Source organism: Ranitomeya imitator, chromosome 7 (assembly GCF_032444005.1).
Source record: "Ranitomeya imitator isolate aRanImi1 chromosome 7, aRanImi1.pri, whole genome shotgun sequence".
Classification (NCBI taxonomy): Eukaryota; Metazoa; Chordata; class Amphibia; order Anura; family Dendrobatidae; genus Ranitomeya; species Ranitomeya imitator.
This window is the reverse complement of record NC_091288.1, coordinates 17691584-17713080: the sequence shown is the minus strand read 5'-3', so window position 1 is coordinate 17713080 and position 21497 is coordinate 17691584. Positions and strand designations below refer to the sequence as shown.

Sequence of the window (21497 nt, the reverse complement as noted above, 5' to 3'; positions counted from 1 at the left end):
TGAAAAAGTTGGATCCTCTTTCCGATAAGTTACGGTACTTGATTTCCGATCATCTTTCCTTAGAAGTTTGCATTGTGCTGTTCCTCTGTTGTTCCGCCTGAAAATATACAACTTGGTGTTGCCAATACCCTAAAAAACACTCATGTGGGTTCTCACGCTTTTGGCAAGAGGATTGATCATGACCAATAGTCAGCTTCTTTGTGTAATTTTTTTTTTTCCCGTTGGGGTAACAGAGGAACAGCACCCAGTTCTAGGAAAATATTATTTCAGCTGTATTTTCTTTTTCTTCGATGCAGGAAGTTGATCTTTTAAAAGGGTATTCCCACCTCCAAGATCATATTCCAATATGTAGTAGGTGTAATAATAATAATACTAGCAAATACCTCCAATTAGAAATGTAGTATAGTTCTTTTGATTAGCTATGTCGCATATCCCATGTATCCATGGTTACGACCACTCCTATAGTGACAGTTGCTAGTGGTCGCTATACGAGTGGTCATGGATTTCACAGCTACTACAATGCCCTGGACATGGGGTAAGCAGCATAGCTAATCAGAAGAACTATACTACATTTCTAATAGGAGGTATTTGCTAATATTAATATTATACACTTACTACATATTGGGATAGGATCTTGGGGAAGGGAATATCCCTTTAAGGATGAGCTCCTAAAATAAGTATCTAAAACGTACTTTTTGTACTCCAGCATGACTTACAGAGGGGTTGAACTCCTGCTTTTGTATCGTTCACCTCCATTGTAAGGAATCTTTGCCTTATGTAAAACAATGCAAAACATTGCCCGGGGACAGAGCTCTGCACGTCCTATAAATGTATGTAACTGGGGCTCCGCATTAAACAGGCGTTAATGCCTCGCGCGGAGCATTCAAGACACCGGCTCTTACCAACGTAGCTAAAAAATGCTATAAAAATGTAATTGAATTGCACCAACGGCTGCTGATACTGGTCTGCAAGAGATCAAAGCGGCCTCTAGAAACCCGATCGTCTGCTCCACAACAAAGATATGGCTGGTGTTTATGCAATGTATGATAATAACAGGTGCCCCAGATCATTAATGCCGCCAAGTCCTCCTATGTCAATGAGTGCCGCTATCAATTGCCCTCTCGTACATCTCCCGACTCCCGCAGCCGGCAGAGTGTTTAACACGCTTTCTTGAGCGAGACGCTGAATTCAAATGTTTTCAAATTTTTCCCCAAGGTATTTCGGCAATAGGACTCAGTGGGATTACAGAGGAGCCTCCAATTTAGATGACTTACACCAGCGATTAAGCAGCATCATGATCAGACGATTGAAGAACGAGGTCTTGACTCAGCTTCCACCCAAAATCAGACAGCGCATCCCCTTCGATCTGCCGAAAGATGTGGCCAAGGTGGGGTGCCCTGTGCGTTAATGTACTATAACATGTATATGCAATTCATAGGAAAGATTAGATGTTAAATACAGCTTGTTTTGTCTTGTGAAAAGATATGAATTTAAAGCCCAGATGCTCCTTATGTGCAAGAATGTAAATAATATAATACTGGCCTCCCTATGTACAACACTATAACTACTATAATACTGCCCACTACGTACAAGAATATGACTACTATAATACTGCTCCTATGTACAAGAATATAACTACTATAATACTCCACCATATGTACAATAATATAACTACTATAATACTGCCCCCTATGTACAAGAATATAACTACTATAATACTGCTCCCTATATGCAGTAATATAACTACAATAATACTGCTCCCTATGTACAAGAATATAACTACTATAATACTGCTCCTATGTACAAGAATATAACTACTATAATACTGCCTCCTATATACAAGAATATAACTACTATAATACTACTCCCTATGTACAAGAATAGAACTACTATAATACTGCCTCCTATGTACAAGAATATAACTACTATAATACTGCTCCTATGTACAAAAATATAACTACTATAATACTGCTCCTATGTACAAGAATATAACTACTATAATACTGCCCCTATGTACAAGAATATAACTACTATAATACTGCTCCTATGTACAAGAATATAACTACTATAATACTGCCTCCTATGTACAAGAATATAACTACTATAATACTGCTCCTATGTACAAAAATATAACTACTATAATACTGCTCCTATGTACAAGAATATAACTACTATAATACTGCCCCTATGTACAAGAATATAACTACTATAATACTGCCCCTATTTACAAGAATATAGCTGCTATAATACTGCCCCTATTTACAAGAATATAACTGCTATAATACTGCCCCTATGTACAAGAATATAACTACTATAATACTGCTCCTATATACAAGAATAACTATAATACTGCCCCTGTGTACAAGAATATAACTACTATAATACTGCTCCCTATGTACAAGAATATAACTACTATAATACTGCTCCTATGTACAAGAATATCACTTCTATAATACTCCACCATATGTACAATAATATAACTACTATAATACTGCCCCCTATGTACAAGAATATAACTACTATAATACTGCTCCCTATATGCAGTAATATAACTACAATAATACTGCTCCCTATGTACAAGAATATAACTACTATAATACTGCTCCTATGTACAAGAATATAACTACAATATTCAAAAAGGGCTCTAAAAGTGAACCTGGAAATTATAGGCGAGTAAGTCTAACCTCTATTGTTGGTAAAATATTTGAAGGGTTTCTGAGGGATGTTATTCTGGATTATCTCAATGAGAATAACTGTTTAACTCCATATCAGCATGGGTTTATGAGAAATCGCTCCTGTCAAACCAATCTAATCAGTTTTTATGAAGAGGTAAGCTATAGACTGGACCACGGTGAGTCATTGGACGTGGTATATCTCGATTTTTCCAAAGCGTTTGATACCGTGCCGCACAAGAGGTTGGTACACAAAATGAGAATGCTTGGTCTGGGGGAAAATGTGTGTAAATGGGTTAGTAACTGGCTTAGTGATAGAAAGCAGAGGGTGGTTATAAATGGTATAGTCTCTAACTGGGTCGCTGTGACCAGTGGGGTACCGCAGGGGTCAGTATTGGGACCTGTTCTCTTCAACATATTCATTAATGATCTGGTAGAAGGTTTACACAGTAAAATATCGATATTTGCAGATGATACAAAACTATGTAAAGCAGTTAATACAAGAGAAGATAGTATTCTGCTACAGATGGATCTGGATAAGTTGGAAACTTGGGCTGAAAGGTGGCAGATGAGGTTTAACAATGATAAATGTAAGGTTATACACATGGGAAGAGGGAATCAATATCACCATTACACACTGAACGGGAAACCACTGGGTAAATCTGACAGGGAGAAGGACTTGGGGATCCTAGTTAATGATAAACTTACCTGGAGCAGCCAGTGCCAGGCAGCAGCTGCCAAGGCAAACAGGATCATGGGGTGCATTAAAAGAGGTCTGGATACACATGATGAGAGCATTATACTGCCTCTGTACAAATCCCTAGTTAGACCGCACATGGAGTACTGTGTCCAGTTTTGGGCACCGGTGCTCAGGAAGGATATAATGGAACTAGAGAGAGTACAAAGGAGGGCAACAAAATTAATAAAGGGGATGGGAGAACTACAATACCCAGATAGATTAGCGAAATTAGGATTATTTAGTCTAGAAAAAAGACGACTGAGGGGCGATCTAATAACCATGTATAAGTATATAAGGGGACAATACAAATATCTCGCTGAGGATCTGTTTATACCAAGGAAGGTGACGGGCACAAGGGGGCATTCTTTGCGTCTGGAGGAGAGAAGGTTTTTCCACCAACATAGAAGAGGATTCTTTACTGTTAGGGCAGTGAGAATCTGGAATTGCTTGCCTGAGGAGGTGGTGATGGCGAACTCAGTCGAGGGGTTCAAGAGAGGCCTGGATGTCTTCCTGGAGCAGAACAATATTGTATCATACAATTATTAGGTTCTGTAGAAGGACGTAGATCTGGGGATTTATTATGATGGAATATAGGCTGAACTGGATGGACAAATGTCTTTTTTCGGCCTTACTAACTATGTTACTATGTTACTATGTTACTATAATACTGCCTCCTATATACAAGAATATAACTACTATAATACTACTCCCTATGTACAAGAATATAACTACTATAATACTGCCTCCTATGTACAAGAATATAACTGCTATAATACTGCCCCTATTTACAAGAATATAGCTGCTATAATACTGCCCCTATTTACAAGAATATAACTGCTATAATACTGCCCCTATGTACAAGAATATAACTACTATAATACTGCTCCTATATACAAGAATAACTATAATACTGCCCCTGTGTACAAGAATATAACTACTATAATACTGCTCCCTATGTACAAGAATATAACTACTATAATACTGCTCCTATGTACAAGAATATCACTTCTATAATACTCCACCATATGTACAATAATATAACTACTATAATACTGCCCCCTATGTACAAGAATATAACTACTATAATACTGCTCCCTATATGCAGTAATATAACTACAATAATACTGCTCCCTATGTACAAGAATATAACTACTATAATACTGCTCCTATGTACAAGAATATAACTACTATAATACTGCCTCCTATATACAAGAATATAACTACTATAATACTACTCCCTATGTACAAGAATATAACTACTATAATACTGCCTCCTATGTACAAGAATATAACTGCTATAATACTGCCCCTATTTACAAGAATATAGCTGCTATAATACTGCCCCTATTTACAAGAATATAACTGCTATAATACTGCCCCTATGTACAAGAATATAACTACTATAATACTGCTCCTATATACAAGAATAACTATAATACTGCCCCTGTGTACAAGAATATAACTACTATAATACTGCTCCCTATGTACAAGAATATAACTACTATAATACTGCCCCTATTTACAAGAATATAACTGCTATAATACTGCTCCTATATACAAGAATATAACTATAATACTGCCCCCTATGTACAAGAATACAACTACTATAATACTGCTCCTATATACAAGAATATACCTACTATAATACTGCTCCTATATACAAGAATATAACTACTATAATACTGCCCCTATGTACAAGAATATAACTGCTATAATACTGCCCCTATGTACAAGAATATAACTACTATAATACTGCCCCTATGTACAAGAATATAACTACTATAATACTGCTCCTATGTACAAGAATATAACTACTATAATACTTCTCCTATATACAAGAATATAACTATAATACTGCTCCTATGTACAAGAATATAACTACTATAATACTGCCCCTATGTACAAGAATATAACTACTATAATACTGCTCCATGTACAAGAATATAACTACTATAATACTGCTCCTTATGTACAAGAATATAACTACTATAATACTGCCCCTATGTACAAGAATATAACTGCTATAATACTGCCTCCTATGTACAAGAATATAACTGCTATAATACTGCCCCTATTTACAAGAATATAGCTGCTATAATACTGCCCCTATTTACAAGAATATAACTGCTATTTTACTGCCCCTATGTACAAGAATATAACTACTATAATACTGCTCCTATATACAAGAATAACTATAATACTGCCCCTGTGTACAAGAATATAACTACTATAATACTGCTCCCTATGTACAAGAATATAACTACTATAATACTGCTCCTATGTACAAGAATATCACTTCTATAATACTCCACCATATGTACAATAATATAACTACTATAATACTGCCCCCTATGTACAAGAATATAACTACTATAATACTGCTCCCTATATGCAGTAATATAACTACAATAATACTGCTCCCTATGTACAAGAATATAACTACTATAATACTGCTCCTATGTACAAGAATATAACTACTATAATACTGCCTCCTATATACAAGAATATAACTACTATAATACTACTCCCTATGTACAAGAATATAACTACTATAATACAGCCTCCTATGTACAAGAATATAACTGCTATAATACTGCTCCTATATACAAGAATATACCTACTATAATACTGCTCCTATATACAAGAATATAACTACTATAATACTGCCCCTATGTACAAGAATATAACTGCTATAATACTGCCCCTATGTACAAGAATATAGCTGCTATAATACTGCCCCTATTTACAAGAATATAGCTGCTATAATACTGCCCCTATTTACAAGAATATAACTGCTATAATACTGCCCCTATGTACAAGAATATAACTACTATAATACTGCTCCTATATACAAGAATATAACTGCTATAATACTGCCCCTATGTACAAGAATATAACTGCTATAATACTGCCTCCTATGTACAAGAATATAACTGCTATAATACTGCCCCTATTTACAAGAATATAGCTGCTATAATACTGCCCCTATTTACAAGAATATAACTGCTATAATACTGCCCCTATGTACAAGAATATAACTACTATAATACTGCTCCTATATACAAGAATAACTATAATACTGCCCCTGTGTACAAGAATATAACTACTATAATACTGCTCCCTATGTACAAGAATATAACTACTATAATACTGCTCCTATGTACAAGAATATCACTTCTATAATACTCCACCATATGTACAATAATATAACAACTATAATACTGCCCCCTATGTACAAGAATATAACTACTATAATACTGCTCCCTATATGCAGTAATATAACTACAATAATACTGCTCCCTATGTACAATAATATAACTACTATAATACTGCTCCCTATGTACAAGAATATAACTACTATAATACTACTCCCTATGTACAAGAATATAACTACTATAATACTGCCTCCTATGTACAAGAATATAACTGCTATAATACTGCCCCTATTTACAAGAATATAGCTGCTATAATAATGCCCCTATTTACAAGAATATAACTGCTATAATACTGCCCCTATGTACAAGAATATAACTACTATAATACTGCTCCTATATACAAGAATATAACTGCTATAATACTGCTCCTATATACAAGAATATAACTATAATACTGCCCCCTATGTACAAGAATACAACTACTATAATACTGCTCCTATATACAAGAATATACCTACTATAATACTGCTCCTATATACAAGAATATAACTACTATAATACTGCCCCTATGTACAAGAATATAACTGCTATAATACTGCCCCTATGTACAAGAATATAACTACTATAATACTGCCCCTATGTACAAGAATATAACTGCTATAATACTGCCCCTATGTACAAGAATATAACTCCTATAATACTGCCCCTATGTACAAGAATATAACTACTATAATACTGCTCCCTATGTACAAGAATATAACTGCTATAATACTGCCCCTATGTACAAGAATATAACTACTATAATACTGCTCCTATGTACAAGAATATAACTACTATAATACTTCTCCTATATACAAGAATATAACTATAATACTGCTCCTATGTACAAGAATATAACTACTATAATACTGCCCCTATGTACAAGAATATAACCACTATAATACTGCTCCATGTACAAGAATATAACTACTATAATACTGCTCCCTATGTACAAGAATATAACTACTATAATACTGCCCCTATGTTCAAGAATATAACTACTATAATACTGCTCCTATGTACAAGAATATAACTACTATAAAACTGCCCCTATGTACAAGAATATAACTACTATATTAATGTCCCTTATGTTCAAGAATATAACTACTATAATACTGCCCCTATGTACAAGAATATAACTACTATAATACTGCCCTTATGTACAAGAATATAACTACTATAATACTGCCCCTATGTACAAGAATATAACTACTATATTAATGTCCCTTATGTTCAAGAATATAACTACTATAATACTGCTCCTATGTACAATAATATAACTACAATAGTACTGCTTATATGTAGAGATGGGCGGACACCTGGATATTCGGGTCTGGCCGGGCCTATGAACTGCGGTGACCTCGATGAGATCCCCACTAGCACTGTGAGAAAAGTCTCATGGTGCAGAGGCGAATTTACCTGGACAATTTCACTGCGGTTAGTTGTCAAAAATGGGGGGGACCCCACACCATTTTATTTAATTATTTATATATTTCTTTATTTATTTAAATAATTTAAAAAATCGTAGTGGGGACCCCTCCATTCTTGATAACCAGCCTTGCTGAAGCTGACAGCTGAGGGTTGCAGCCCCCTGCCTAGAGTTTTGCCTGGCTGGTTATCAAAAATACAGGGGAACCCATGCGGTGTTAATTTTTTTTTAATTATTTATTTACAGGGCAGGTGTCGGCTGATGAATAATCTCAGCCGCTCCTGCTCTTACTGTTATTGGCGGCAGCAGACGTCGGCTGATGGGAACAGTAGTCCCATCAGTTGACACCAGTGACCGGAGGTAAACTTTATACCTCTGATTACTGCTGAAGGCTCACGCTGGCATTTGACAGTGTAGGAACCGCGGCTCTTTGACCAGCGGGGATGATTTTACCTCCGATCAGAAGCAGTGTTTGCTGCACTGTTACGCACATGACAACGCGACAAACATTCGGTGTTTTGAGGGGCCGAACGCCGGACAGTAACATGGACTTTCTGGTGATTATCAAACTTATGAGAGAGACGTAATCACTCTGGGGGGGTGGGGGTGGGGGGTGGTTTTAGGCAGATAATTTCCTGCACATTCTCTTTTACCCGATTGCACATTTACAGCTTCTTCTCTCATATTGATGGAACTTCACTGGAAACATCCATTCTCAGAATTTCTGCGACCTCCGAATTTATCAGTAGGGGTATGGCGGCTTTTTACAACTTGTGTGTCCAGAGATGCGTGACTATTGTTTCCTCCAGTAAATAAGTGTCGGAATGTGTGCGCATTTGATGATATCATTATTTCATGGGTACAGGATTGTGTCTGGCCGTGCATGCATCTGCTGGGTTATGTGTCTGGCCGTTCATCTATCTGCTGGGTTATGTGTCTGGCCGTTCATGCATCTGCTGGGTTATGTGTCTGTCCATTCATGCATCTGCTGGGTTATGTGAAGACACAAAAGAGAATAGTAAAACCAAAAACACTCAGTTTGAAAAAATGTTGCAGTAATCCGCAAGTGCTAGTAAAAGATGTAAAAAACAGGGTATTTGGTTGATACGTTTTTTGCAAAAAATGTATACTAAGCTGCTCTACCAATCTTCACGGTATACCCTTATCAGAGCAGTCCTAACTAATGTATGCAATCCCTATCTGATGTATTTAAAAACCTGATCATCTGTATATAACCTGTGTGAACAGGGTTCAGAGAGGAAAAATCCATGTGTGCATACAGGGTAGAACAGCTTTTGTGCAGATAGCCCAAGAGGAGTGGTGGAACTCCCCAGTCTTGTAGACACAAGAGAACAATTATGGAAACAGGAACACATGGGCTACTTGCACAGTGAACAAGTCTGTATGATCATGTTCACACACCACCAAGAAACCTGAAGACACAAAAGAGAATAGTAAAACCAAAAACACTCAGTTTGAAAAAATGTTGCAGTAATCCGCAAATGCTAGTAAAAGATGTAAAAAACAGGGTATTTGGTTGATACGTTTTTTGCAAAAAATGTATACTAAGCTGCTCTACCAATCTTCACGGTATACCCTTGGGTTATGTGTCTGGCCGTTCATGCATCTGCTGGGTTATGTGTCTGGCCGTTCATGCATCTGCTGGGTTATGTGTCTGGCCGTTCATGCATCTGCTGGGTTATGTGTCTGGCCGTTCATGCATCTGCTGGGTTATGTGTCTGGCCGTTCATGCATCTGCTGGGTTATGTGTCTGTCCATTCATGCATCTGCTGGGTTGTGTGTCTGGCCGTGCATGTATCTGCTGGGTTATGTGTCTGGCCGTTCATGCATCTGCTGGGTTATGTGTCTCTCTGTTCATGCATCTGCTGGGTTATGTGTCTGGCCGTTCATGCATCTGCTGGGTTATGTGTCTGGCCGTTCATGCATCTGCTGTGTTATGTGTCTGGCCGTTCATGCATCTGCTGGGTTATGTGTCTGGCCGTGCATGCATCTGCTGGGTTATGTGTCTGGCCGTGCATGCATCTGCTGGGTTATGTGTCTGGCCGTGCATGCATCTGCTGGGTTATGTGTCTGGCCGTTCATGCATCTGCTGGGTTATGTGTCTGGCTGTTCATGCATCTGCTGGGTTATGTGTCTGGCCGTTCATGCATCTGCTGGGTTGTGTGTCTGGCCGTTCATGCATCTGCTGGGTTATGTGTCTCTCTGTTCATGCATCTGCTGGGTTATGTGTCTGGCCGTTCATGCATCTGCTGGGTTATGTGTCTCTCTGTTCATGCATCTGCTGGGTTATGTGTCTGGCCGTTCATGTATCTGCTGGGTTATGTGTCTGGCCATTCATGTATCTGCTGGGTTATGTGTCTGGCCATTCGTGTATCTGCTGGGTTATGTGTCTGGCCGTGCATGCATATGCTGGGTTATGTGTCTGGCCGTTCGTGCATATGCTGGGTTATGTGTCTGGCCGTGCATGCATCTGCTGGGTTATGTGTCTGGCCATTCATGTATCTGCTGGGTTATGTGTCTGGCCATTCGTGTATCTGCTGGGTTATGTGTCTGGCCGTGCATGCATATGCTGGGTTATGTGTCTGGCCGTTCGTGCATATGCTGGGTTATGTGTCTGGCCGTTCATGCATCTGCTGGGTTATGTGTCTGGCCGTGCATGCATCTGCTGGGTTATGTGTCTGGCCGTGCATGCATCTGCTGGGTTATGTGTCTGGCCGTTCATGCATCTGCTGGGTTATGTGTCTGGCTGTTCATGCATCTGCTGGGTTATGTGTCTGGCCGTTCATGCGTCTGCTGGGTTGTGTGTCTGGCTGTTCATGCATCTGCTGGGTTATGTGTCTCTCTGTTCATGCATCTGCTGGGTTATGTGTCTGGCCGTTCATGCATCTGCTGGGTTATGTGTCTCTCTGTTCATGCATCTGCTGGGTTATGTGTCTGGCCGTTCATGCATCTGTTGGGTTATGTGTCTGGCCGTTCATGTATCTGCTGGGTTATGTGTCTGGCCATTCATGTATCTGCTGGATTATGTGTCTGGCCATTCGTGTATCTGCTGGGTTATGTGTCTCTCTGTTCATGCATCTGCTGGGTTATGTGTCTGGCCGTGCATGCATATGCTGGGTTATGTGTCTGGCCGTTCGTGCATATGCTGGGTTATGTGTCTGGCCGTTCATGCATCTGCTGGGTTATGTGTCTGGCCGTGCATGCATCTGCTGGGTTATGTGTCTGGCCATTCGTGTATCTGCTGGGTTATGTGTCTGGCCGTTCATGCATCTGCTGGGTTATGTGTCTGGCCGTGCATGCATCTGCTGGGTTATGTGTCTGGCCGTTCATGCATCTGCTGGGTTATGTGTCTGGCCGTTCATGTATCTGCTGGGTTATGTGTCTGGCCATTCATGTATCTGCTGGATTATGTGTCTGGCCATTCGTGTATCTGCTGGGTTATGTGTCTCTCTGTTCATGCATCTGCTGGGTTATGTGTCTGGCCGTGCATGCATCTGCTGGGTTATGTGTCTGGCCGTTCATGTATCTGCTGGGTTATGTGTCTGGCCATTCATGTATCTGCTGGATTATGTGTCTGGCCATTCGTGTATCTGCTGGGTTATGTGTCTCTCTGTTCATGCATCTGCTGGGTTATGTGTCTGGCCGTGCATGCATCTGCTGGGTTATGTGTCTGGCCGTTCGTGCATATGCTGGGTTATGTGTCTGGCCGTTCGTGCATCTGCTGGGTTATGTGTCTGGCCGTGCATGCATCTGCTGGGTTATGTGTCTGGCCGTTCATGCATCTGCTGGATTATGTGTCTGGCCATTCGTGTATCTGCTGGATTATGTGTCTGGCCATTCATGTATCTGCTGGATTATGTGTCTGGCCATTCGTGTATCTGCTGGGTTATGTGTCTCTCTGTTCATGCATCTGCTGGGTTATGTGTCTGGCCGTGCATGCATCTGCTGGGTTATGTGTCTGGCCGTGCATGCATCTGCTGGGTTATGTGTCTGGCCGTTCATGCATCTGCTGGGTTATGTGTCTAGCCGTGCATGCATCTGCTGGGTTATGTGTCTGGCCGTTCGTGCATCTGCTGGGTTATGTGTCTGTCCGTGCATGCATCTGCTCGGTTATGTGTCTGGCCGTGCATGCATCTGCTCAGTTATGTGTCTGGCTGTGCGTCTGCTTGATAAATGCAAGCGCTCGATTCTGATCATGCATGAGGCCGGGGTATCATTAGGACTTTTTGCAGCTGTAAGATAAAACTCAGCAAATTCTCTGTGCAAATTGCCTGCAGGAAACCAGAGCTGTAGAGTCGGACCAGGCAAACCTCCGACTCCACAATTTCCCTGACTCCCCACTTCACGACTCTGACTACACAGCCCTGGTCACTACTGAGCATGTATATAAAGTGCAGCACAGATTCATCTCCACTAAAAGCCAAAATCCTTAGATCAGGAACAGAACAGACATTTATAGGACATTTCATAACTTTCCAAAATTCTTATGAAAAGATTTACATCACATCCTGCATTGTACTTCTGTAACCAATGTATTGTATATTTTAGGAGTCGGAGTTTGTCCATTTTATATTGATTTCGACTCCACAGCACTGCAGGAAACAAATAAATAGTAGTATTGTGCAAATGGATAGAGGCATTTAAGGGGCTGTTGGAGACTAAAGCTTCCCTCCCCACCCCCTAGCATAAGATTTATTTGTGACAAATGAGGCCAGCGATTGGCTGCAGTAGTCAGAAGATCGGGGTGGAATCCAAGACGTAATCAGATTGGTGCTGGATTATCAGGGTTTTAAGGGGTAAATATGTGCATAAAGGGTTAATTCCTTTCATATAAATGGTTTTTATCGGCACAGCTTGTAAAAACAAGCATTTTTGCAATTTACTTAAAACTTTCACCCATTCCTCAGATAGTATGAATTTCGTTTTTGTTGCCTAGGAAACCGACCACAGCTGTTGTTTGCTTTATAAACCCTGCGCTGATGTGGGATTAGCAGGTATCTGCATTCTCTAGCAATACTCCTCAACTTCACACTAGTGCTTAGAAACTGAATAGAGAAGCGGTTGTAACCACTGCGTATGTTCTGCTGCCTATTATTGGTGGTCGGTCTCCAAGGCAACAAGGTGTAAAACGACTGCGTGTGTTCTGCTGCCTAGTACTGGTGGTCGGTCTCCAAGGCAACAAGCTGTAAAACCACTGTGTGTGTTCTGCTGCCTAGTACTGGTGGTCGGTCTCCAAGGCAACAAGCTGTAAAACCACTGCGCGTGTTCTGCTGCCTAGTACTGGTAGTCCGTCTCCAAGGCAACAAGCTGTAAAACCACTGCGCGTGTTCTGCTGCCTAGTACTGGTGGTCGGTCTCCAAGGCAACAAGGTGTAAAACGACTGCGCGTGTTCTGCTGCCTAGTACTAGTGGTCGGTCTCCAAGGCAACAAGCTGTAAAACCTCTGCGCGTGTTCTGCTGCCTAGTACTGGTGGTCGGTCTCCAAGGCAACAAGCTGTAAAACCACTGCGCATGTTCTGCCTAGTACTGGTGGTCGGTCTCCAAGGCAACAAGGTGTAAAACGACTGCGCGTGTTCTGCTGCCTAGTACTAGTGGTCGGTCTCCAAGGCAACAAGCTGTAAAACCTCTGCGCGTGTTCTGCTGCCTAGTACTGGTGGTCGGTCTCCAAGGCAACAAGCTGTAAAACCACTGCGCATGTTCTGCCTAGTACTGGTGGTCGGTCTCCAAGGCAACAAGCTGTAAAACCACTGCCTGTGTTCTGCTGCCTAGTACTGGTGGTCGGTCTCCAAGGCAACAAGCTGTAAAACCACTGAGCGTGTTCTGCTGCCTAGTACTGGTGGTCGGTCTCCAAGTCAACAAGCTGAAAACAGAAGAAAAGTGTTAATATCCCAAGAATTAATGCAAATTTTGATACGCAGCTAAATGCAACATTTTTTCTATTTACCAGCTCTGACAATATCCGTTTATGAAGATTGGGTGTATCACTTTAACCTGTAGAATTTTTCCCACCCAGTTGTCAATTTATTTGTTCATTTCCAGGTGATCACTTGTGCGTAGACCTCCCCGATTTATAGGCAATCCGTGAAAAATACTAAAAAAATAATAAAAATAAATAAGAATTCCCCTTTTCATCAGTATTTCCTCTTTCGGACGTGAAGGGTTTTCCAAAGGTAAGGGTCCCACAGATTAAGTGTAAACTCTCATCTGATCTCCTTTTCTGTGCAAAAAGTTTTATTCGCACTTTCAAAATATATTTAAAAAAAAAATATTGCAGAAATGATAAAACGCCTGTCAGGATGATACATGGGTGTCGTTTTAGCAGCTCTTTACCCCTTGGGTACTGAGCAAGTTAAATAGAGAATCACAGCTTGTATCCTTATTTAGATTGAATTAAAATTCCCAGAAACCCCTGTGCCGACGTGTAAAAATGAGGCTGTTTTCTGCGCACTCGATGCCGGATAATCCCTTTAAGTAATAAGATTTGCACTGAGACTCATTTTCTCCCTATTGATTTATTAGCTTGGCAAAGATGCAGTTTATTTTTTTTTCTTCTCTATTCCCTATTGTCAGATGTCTGTATCTGGTTCAGTCACGAGATCCTCCTCCTCCTCGTCCTCGTCCTCCTCCTCCTCCTGCTTTTTTTTCCCTCTAATAGATATTGTCCAGCAATCAGTTATGAGGGTCCCAACTATTGATCATGATGGGGGTCTGACTGATAGGATTACCCTGGATCAAGTCTTCGCACTGACAAAAGCTTTTGGCAAGGTCCGATTTTTATATTGAAATTTATTATTTTTTTTTATACTTAATTTTTATTTTGTTAATTTACATGACACCATACTAAAAAAAATCCATATCTTGCATGTCTAATTTTCAATTCCTACTTCTCTTTGGGCACATGGGCATTTACAGCAATGCAGTGACTCGGGATTGTAGAATCTAGGGCTCACCCATCAGCGTGAAGGTCATTATGAAGAGAGGAGGAGGTGAGCTGTTACATCACCTATTGTGAATAGTGGATCCTGTGTTATCTGCTGTATATAGGTGTTATCAGTCATTGTACAGGAGGAGGAGGTGAGCTGTGACATCATCTATTGTGAATGGTGGATCCTGTGTTATCTACTGTATATAGAGGTATTATCAGTCATTGTACAGGAGGAAGAGGCGGTGAGCTGTGACATCACCTATTGTGAATGATGGATTGTGTTATCTACTGTATATAGAGGTGTTATCAGTCATTGTACAGGAGGAGGAGGTGAGCTGTGACATCACCTATTGTGAAGAAAAGAAGGTAGTTCCAGCTTCAATACAATCTTCAAAACTTTAATCTCACAAATTAAAATACAGAGAAGACTCCTGGGATAACACCATAGCCCATGCGAGGTAGGCATTGTACAGGAGAAGGAGGTGAGCTGTGACATCATCTATTGTGAATGGTGGATCCTGTGTTATCTACTGTATATAGAGGTGTTATCAGTCATTGTACAGGAGGAGGAGGTGAGCTGTGACATCCCCTATTGTGAATGGTGGATCCTGTGTTATCTGCTGTATATAGAGGTGTTATCAGTCATTGTACAGGAGGAGGAGGTGAGCCGTGACATCACCTATTGTGAATTGTGGATCCTGTGTTATCTACTGTATATAGAGGTGTTATCAGTCATTGTACAGGAGGAAGAGGCGGTGAGCTGTGACATCACCTATTGTGAATGATGGATCGTGTTATCTACTGTATATAGAGGTGTTATCAGTCATTGTACAGGAGGAGGAGGTGAGCTGTGACATCACCTATTGTGAAGAAAAGAAGGTAGTTCCAGCTTCAATACAATCTTCAAAACTTTAATCTCACAAATTAAAATACAGAGAAGACTCCTGGGATAACACCATAGCCCATGCGAGGTAGGCATTGTACAGGAGAAGGAGGTGAGCTGTGACATCATCTATTGTGAATGGTGGATCCTGTGTTATCTACTGTATATAGAGGTGTTATCAGTCATTGTACAGGAGGAGGAGGTGAGCTGTGACATCCCCTATTGTGAATGGTGGATCCTGTGTTATCTGCTGTATATAGAGGTGTTATCAGTCATTGTACAGGAGGAGGAGGTGAGCTGTGACATCCCCTATTGTGAATTGTGGATCCTGTGTTATCTACTGTATATAGAGGTGTTATCCATAATTGTACAGGAGGAAGAGGCGGTGAGCTTTGACATCACCTATTGTGAATGGTGGATCCTGTGTTATCTGCTGTATATAGAGGTGTTATCAGTCGCTGTACAGGAGGAGGAGGTGAGCTGTGACATCACCTATTGTGAATGGTGGATCCTGTGTTATCTACTGTTTATAGAGGTGTTATCAGTCATTGTACAGGAGGAGGAGGTGAGCTGTGACATCACCTATTGTGAATGGTGGATCCTGTGTTATCTACTGTTTATAGAGGTGTTATCAGTCATTGTACAGGAGGAGGAGGTGAGCTGTGACATCACCTATTGTGAATGGTGGATCCTGTGTTATCTACTGTTTATAGAGGTGTTATCAGTCATTAGAAATTAGAAATTTACGAACTCCCCTTGCACTTAGGGTTAGTAAGGGAAACTTTAAAAAAAAAAAATGTAATCAATGTGTTATAGATTATCAAAGTAAGTTCATCAGCCTCATCAGGTCAAGGAGATCTATTTAATATTGTGTGCATTTTCTCAAAAATGTATATATATTTTTTTCAGTTTAGTCAAACTTTGGGAACAATTACTTTAGCCCAGTGGATTTAGTAAGATTGATGCCAGAAATTGGTGTAAATTAAAGCGTATGTAGAAATTTGCGCAGATCTTTTGTTTGTTTGCTTGCAGTGTCTGCGATGCATGGCCTGAGTACAGACAGCAATGTACGGACTGGCTGCCGCATCCCGAATTCAGCAACCTCATATGTGTAGATGAGGCCGTTGTGTTCTGGTCAAGAAATCCCGTCAATCCTGAAATTGCGATCCGTACATGTACATGGTGCAAGGATGTCTGAAATAAGTGAAAGATGGAAGTTGTGTTGAAATATAAGCTTATCAAGACAGCAGCAACCTGGATACGCATCCATCCATCCATTATTACTGGGAGAGACACAGACCTCACATTCAGCCTATATTACTGAGAGAGACACATAGTTCTCAGAAACAACAGATATTACTGAGAGAGATATACAGACCTCACATCCAGCCTATATTACTGGGAGAGACACACAGACCTCACATCCAGCCTATATTACTGGCAGAGACACAGACCTCACATCCAGACTATATTACTGAGAGAGATATACAGACCTCACATCCAGCCTATATTACTGGCAGAGACACAGGCCTCACATCCAGCCTATATTACTGGGAGAGACACACAGACCTCACATCCAGCCTATATTACTGGCAGAGACACAGACCTCACATCCAGCCTATATCACTGGGAGAGACACACAGACCTCACATCCAGCCTATATTACTGGGAGAGACACACAGACCTCACATCCAGCCTATATTACTGGGAGAAACACACGGACCTCTCATCCAGCCTATATTACTGGAAAAGACACATGGAGCTCATATCCAGCCTATATTCACAGACTTTTCATCCAGCCTGTATTACTGGGAGAGACACACGGACCTCACATCCAGCCTATATTACTGGGAGAAACACACGGACATCTCATCCAGCCTATATTACTGGAAGAGACACATGGAGCTCATATCCAGCCTATATTCACAGACTTTACATTCAGCGTATATTACTGGGAGAGACACACAGCCCCTCACATCCAGCGTATATTACTGAGAGAGACACACAGATCTCACATCCAGCCTATATTACTGGGAGAGACACACGGACCTCATATCCAGCCTATATCCCTGGGAGAGACACACAGATCTCTCATCCAGCCTATGTTTCTGGTAGAGACACATAGACCTCACATCCAGCCTATATTCCTGGGAGAGACCCACAGACCTCACATCCAGCCTATATTACTGGTAGAGAGATACAGATCTCACATCCAGCCTATATTCCTGGGAGAGGCACACAGACCTCACATCCAGCCTATATTACTGGGAGAGACACACAGCTCACATCCAGCCTATATTACTGGGAGAGGCACACAGACCTCACATCCAGCCTATATTACTGGGAGAGACACACAGACCTCACATCCAGCCTATATTACTGGGAGAGACACACAGACCTCACATCCAGCCTATATTACTGGGAGAGACACACAAACCTCACATCCAGCCTATATTACTGGGAGAGACACACAGACCTCACATCCAGCCTATATTACTGGTAGAGAGATACAGATCTCACATCCAGCCTATATTACTGGGAGAGACACACAGGTCTCACATCTAGCCTATATAACTGGTAGAGAGACACAGATCTCACATCTAGCCTATATTACTGGGAGAGACACACAGGTCTCACATCTAGAGACACATAGAAATCAAATTCTGCCTGTATCACTGGGAGGGACACTTCCAATACAGTGAAATCGTAAATGTGAATGAGGCATAAATCTGCAGATCAATGAATGAAGGAATGAGAATTGCAAATATGTATGTAAAAATCATTATTTCCATGTCCACTGCCTAAAAGTGTAATAATCTGTTTAATTTAGAAGCTGATTTTTCTAACAGGATTTATTACATAAAATTGTCTAACCTGTATGTAAATTGTCATAAAGAAAAAAGAATGAAAACGCTCAAGTTGCTGTTTTTGTTCATTGAACAATTTAACAAAAAATGCAATAAACACTGTCCAAACATATAATATAACCCCAATTAGCACCAAAAAAAACTATCGCTTGATGCATGAAAAAAAAAAAAAAAAAAAAAAAAGCAGCAAAAATATAGCTCCATTGATGGAAAAACAAGAAAAGTCATGGATTTTGAAAAATGGGAACACAAAAAAAAGTTTTTTCTTTAACTTTTTTAAAGTTCTTTTTTTTTAGATTTTTTAGAGCTGCTCAAATAGTAAGATAAAAAACAGAACTACAAAACTCTGCAAGTTTGTTATTGATGTGATGGAACTGACCCAAGGAATCCTATTTCCATCTCATTTTTATGGTCTAATTAAGCGATAGGAAGACAATCCTTTGTACTACTATCTGTACAGAAAAATACAAAATAAATGACTCTTAGCAGAATGGGAGAAAAAGATGAAAATTGGCAGTGTCTTTACAGGGTTAAATAGTCAGTAATAAATAGTAATTTTTAGCATGTAATTTCCTTTATTTTCCTTTCCTGTGCAGGAAATGAATGCAGGTATTGAAGAGTGGGAAAGACTGATGAGATGTCCAGAATCGGCATCATCAGATTCCAGTAGCCCCTTTATCCAGGTCATGGGCATGATCACCCGCATGTACAAGCAGACGGCTCTGGCTAAGGTATGTTGTATTCATGCAGATCCGGTTATTGCTTTTTTTTAATTTCGGTGTAGCAAACTGTTAAATTTTTCCGAGTTATTTAGCTGCTATAGAATCAGTCACAATTGTATACGTATTCTCAAATTCCCTTATCGCACCAAAAGGCAACTAGCAAAAGTTGTAATTATCTTTCATAAACAATAATTGGCTTTAAAAGTGGCTCAAAACATGATTAGAATTGAGGCTGGGAAAACAAAGACTAAATAAGTATGTAGATATGAAAAAGAATTTTATGGTTCCCAAATTTTGGGGGCATAAAGTACAAATGCCGGATATGATCACTGAAGCATAAACTGTAACACGTGTTTCGCTTTAACCTTCTTCAGGGGTTAACATCTTCCCGCATCTTATGCGAAACGCTCATCGCGGTGTCATCAGCAGGGTATTTCAGTATATTATCATGGTTGCTATACTCTGATCGTCTTGGTTTTGCTTCTTATACTTTGAGATAATTTTTCATATTTTCTTCTAAAATTGGTTATACAGTTTGTCATTACAATCTGTTCTGAAAACTCGGGTTTACAATCTGTAGCATTTGTCTAGGTTTCAGGATACGTCACGTTGGATCAGTGGGGATTACAACTCTCTATAACACTTATAATCAATTGTCTGACCAAACCTTAATTGTTTTCCCTCTATCTCCGCGCCCCCCCCCTCCACACCCACCATACCCCACCTACCACCTCCATCTTCATTATCATCTTTCTAGAGCCAGAGAAGGGCGGAGGTAGAGGGAAAATAAGAAGGTGGAAAGATGCACTTAAATGTTTGGTCGCGCAAAGGGTGCACCGAGTGCCTTTACTTGGTTTGAACAGTCATTCTGTGCTTACATTCCCTTTAAGACTTTGGCGGCGTGCACCATACATGTACAGCGGAAGTGCGCCACTTCTTTATGGAGCGTCCTCAGGACATGAGCACAGTCCATACAGCGGGCATGCGAGAGTAACTGCTGCAATCGGAACCATCTCTAATCATTACTGGTGACCTCTTAGATTCCGCTGTCAGTTCAGACAACGGCATCTAAGATGTTGGGAACCAAAGGTGCTAGTGTCCATCGCTTCATCCCTCCCCTGGTTGGCTTCCCATGGCAGCCGGAGAACTGATGAAGGTCTGTCCAACATCTTGGAGCTCCTGTGAAGAGCAGCCACAGGCCAGGCTTCTTGGGGAATAGTAATTTGTACTGCAATGTAGACGTATTACTATATTTAGTACAAGTTCAATGATCACATTTTCAAGTCCCCTGTAAGGACTAAATCAAATGTCTAAAGTAAAAAAAAAAGTTTTTAAGTATTCTTATGTTTCTTTTTTTTCAATTTCAAAATAAATAAGTAAAAAAATAAATAAAATGGGTATATTTAGTATCACCATATCCATAAAGACCAGTCTATCAAAATCTATTGTTATTTAACCTGTAAGTTAAATGATGTAAAAAAAGAGTTCCTCCGGCCCTGAGTGTCTTTTCTGTCCGTCGTTCCAGGGTTCTGCCGGCCCAGGGTTCTGCCGGCCCAGGGTGTCTTTTCTGTCCATCTGTCCAGGGTTCCGGTGGCCCAGAGTGTCTTTTCTGTCCATCCAGGGTTTCGCCGGCCCAGAGTGTCTTTTCTGTCCGTCCTTCCAGGGTTCTGCTGGCCCAGGGTTCTGCCAGCCCAGGGTGTCTTTTCTGTCCATCTGTCCAGGGTTCCGCCGGCCGAGAGTGTCTTTTCTGTCCATCCAGGGTACAGCCGGCCCAGAGTGTCTTTTCTGTCTGTCCTTCGAGGGTTCTGCTGGCCCAGGGTTCTGCCGGCCCAGGGGTGTCTTTTCTGTCCATCTGTCCAGGGTTCCGCCGGCCCAGAGTGTCTTTTCTGCTGGCCCAGGGTTCTGTCGGCCCAGGGTGTCTTTTCTGTCCATGCGTCCAGAGTTCCGCCGGTCCATCTATCATATTATTATTTATTTATATAGCACCATTAATTCCATGGTGCTGTACATAAGAAGGGGTTACATACAAAGTTATAGATATCGTTT

At 40.7% G+C, this 21497-nt stretch overlaps 1 protein-coding gene across 1 annotated transcript in view; it reads left to right on the top strand.

Annotated features, from left to right (window-relative positions):
* ZRANB3 (zinc finger RANBP2-type containing 3) overlaps positions 1 to 21497 on the top strand; it is a 182395-nt gene that overhangs the window by 88713 nt on the left and 72185 nt on the right. Inside the window, exons 7-8 of the mRNA XM_069732850.1 lie at positions 1216 to 1387; positions 19326 to 19460. Of these exons, the coding sequence (XP_069588951.1) occupies positions 1216 to 1387; positions 19326 to 19460 (307 nt within the window). The remainder of the gene's footprint in view (positions 1 to 1215; positions 1388 to 19325; positions 19461 to 21497) is intronic.